The sequence below is a fragment of the Pavona decussata genome, unplaced genomic scaffold (genome assembly GCF_977016875.1).
Source record: "Pavona decussata unplaced genomic scaffold, jaPavDecu1.1 SCAFFOLD_300, whole genome shotgun sequence".
NCBI classification, from domain to species: domain Eukaryota; kingdom Metazoa; phylum Cnidaria; class Anthozoa; order Scleractinia; family Agariciidae; genus Pavona; species Pavona decussata.
Window position 1 is genome coordinate 5,760,001 of NW_028145697.1, and position 2,500 is coordinate 5,762,500.

The 2,500-nt window shown below is 40.4% G+C and overlaps 1 protein-coding gene across 1 annotated transcript in view; it reads right to left on the minus strand.

Moving 5' to 3' along the window:
* LOC146454834 (uncharacterized) overlaps positions 1–266 on the minus strand; it is a 6,955-nt gene extending 6,689 nt beyond the window's left edge. The window contains exon 1 of the mRNA XM_085095378.1: positions 218–266. Coding sequence (XP_084951504.1) covers positions 218–266 — 49 coding nt within the window. The remainder of the gene's footprint in view (positions 1–217) is intronic.
* Positions 267–2,500: the final 2,234 nt, after the last annotated feature.

The following is a 2,500-nucleotide window of genomic DNA, read 5'->3' on the forward strand; positions in this document are numbered from 1 at the left end:
CTCCGTGATTCGTTTCGTTCGTTCCTTCATTTTTCCTGGACAAGATGGTCAAACAAATACTCAGTAGCGGATCCAGGGTAAGTCAGAATAAAATACAAATACTTTAATCTATTGGTAATATCTTGGCTATGAAAGATTCTTGAGAAATTGTAAGCAATAGCCTGGCTATTAAAGTATTTTAAATTTAAAATTGCCGTTGTAATTTATTCTTTCTTACCTCTGGATCCGCCACTGCAAATACTGCTGGACGGGCAAGAATGATACATACTTTTGGCACTATTTGGGAAAAGAACCGTCTACAAGGAGAGCGCAAATACACCGAATATCCCCACGAAACAGAAATGGACAAAGAGAATCTAGTTCTGGATGGGATATATTTCTGGTCACATACAGCTAGCAGCGTATTATACTGAAGGCCTACTCTGGGACCTTAAGTCGCCTTAAGCCGCCTAAAGTCGACATTACAAGTTACACAATGTTATAATGATTAACTCGTTTTGAATTGTACCCATAAGGAGGATATAATGCAGGACAATAGGTAAAATCAGCCTCAATCACAAGGATCAGGAGGAGGAGGCATAGTGGCCAAATGATTAAGAAGTCCAATTTTGACCCCTAGCAGGGATTACCCATTGTGTTCTTGGGTAAGATACTGTACTCTCACAATGCCCTTCCCCCTCTCCCAGATGAAAAACTAGGAGGTGGTCGGGGGGGGGGGGGGTGGTGGGGGGAGAAACAAGGCAATGGAGTATGAGTTGATATGAGGTAGGCAATGGCTTCCACATACATGGAAACCCCATGTTATAACAGTTGTACATGCGTCAAACCCCCCTGTGTTAAATAGCATGATTAATTCCGGCAAATACTGAATTAGGAAATATCTCTGTGACAATGTATACTCCTACTTAATTTTTGTCTTGTATTTCATTGAGTTGATCAAAAGGTTGACACTGTGTTATCACCAGGAAATGAATGAAAATATGATTGATGGCAAAAAAAGCAAATGACTGTGGCTGCAATAATTTAGTTATTTATTTATTCTTAGAGATATTGACTGAATCAGAAAAAACCTACAGTTCTGGGTTATCAAAGTAAACCACAGGCAGCCCCGACGTACTGTTAGTGAAATTAATTTATTAACAACAGAGCCGAATATGTATGTGAAGTTACAAGCAAAATTAACTGCAAAGAACTGCAAATATTTATCTTATAGTTCAAAATAAATATTGTTTTGCCTTAATACGATTGTCTATTTCTTTGTCCTGGTCAATATCAGGTCTATTTTACTGCGTTTTCTCAGCTAGTTCGCTTGCCATCATGCATGCGTGGGAGCTGTTATCTTAGATGCAAGTTAAGGGTCCAATTGGCGTTTAAAAATCGAAATATTGTAAGACACAACCTGCATACCTCTAGCTGAATGCCGCTTTGTTCATCCTGGCTGGTTTAAACGACATTTTTTCGCTTTTACGATAAGCGGTATCTTCCACTATGAAAGAAGTAAAGGCTGGCTACAAGGTCAACGGGCCATCTCCACGCGAAGCTCATTTAATTCCCGAATAATCATGGCTCCACTCAAAATTACGATCAGCTGAACCATATTTTCCGTAGTTTCTTGTATAGTGCTCGCTGGCTTCCAAAACCCATCGCAACTGCACGAAAAACACTCATTTATCAGCATACACTTAAGCTTTTCGCTCCGCCATGCACCGTGTACTCGACGGTTTTAGTACGAGTTTGAATTTCAAGCTTAGCGACCGTGTCCCGGCCGACATAATGGGGACTTTACGCAACCACGACGGCAACGCCAACGAAAACGTCACTTGAAAATACAACTTCGTGTTACTTGTACTACTTTGCGCTTATTCAATACGTTCAACTTCTACAATGTGGCCGAACTATCCAGTAACAGAACTGGTGGGAACGGTCTTCAAGTTAGCACAGAGAATGAAAATTTACTGTCATCTGCTCACGCTCTCCAAAAAACCTTGAATTTGGGCATTTCACGTTGTTGTTTGGCCGAAGATGGCGGCGAAATGTATCAAAATTTGTAATGCACGTGCACAGCATTGTTTAGCTCATTAAGCCTTTTGTTTATCGACGTTTTCGTTGCCGTCGGCGTCGTGTTTGCGTAAAGTCCCTAATAGGGAGTTTACGAAGCCACGACGCGACCCCGAGGAAAACGTCGATTAAAAAATAAATTTATATTTTACCTACGAATCTCGCGATACTATAAAGTCATTTACTCTGTTTATCAATGTCAAAACTATTCCAAAACTCAATCCGAAACACAGCGATAAGATTTGAAATAAAAATTCAACATTTAGTCGTGGTGATGCACGTTCTCCAAACAACGCAGCATTTGGTCATTTCACGTTGTTGTTTTGCAGAGGACTGCAAAGAAATGTACAAAGATTTATAACGCACGTGCACAGCTTTTGTTCTGTTAATTAATTCTTTTGTTTGGTGACGTTCCCGTCGCCGTTGCCATCGTGGTTTCGTA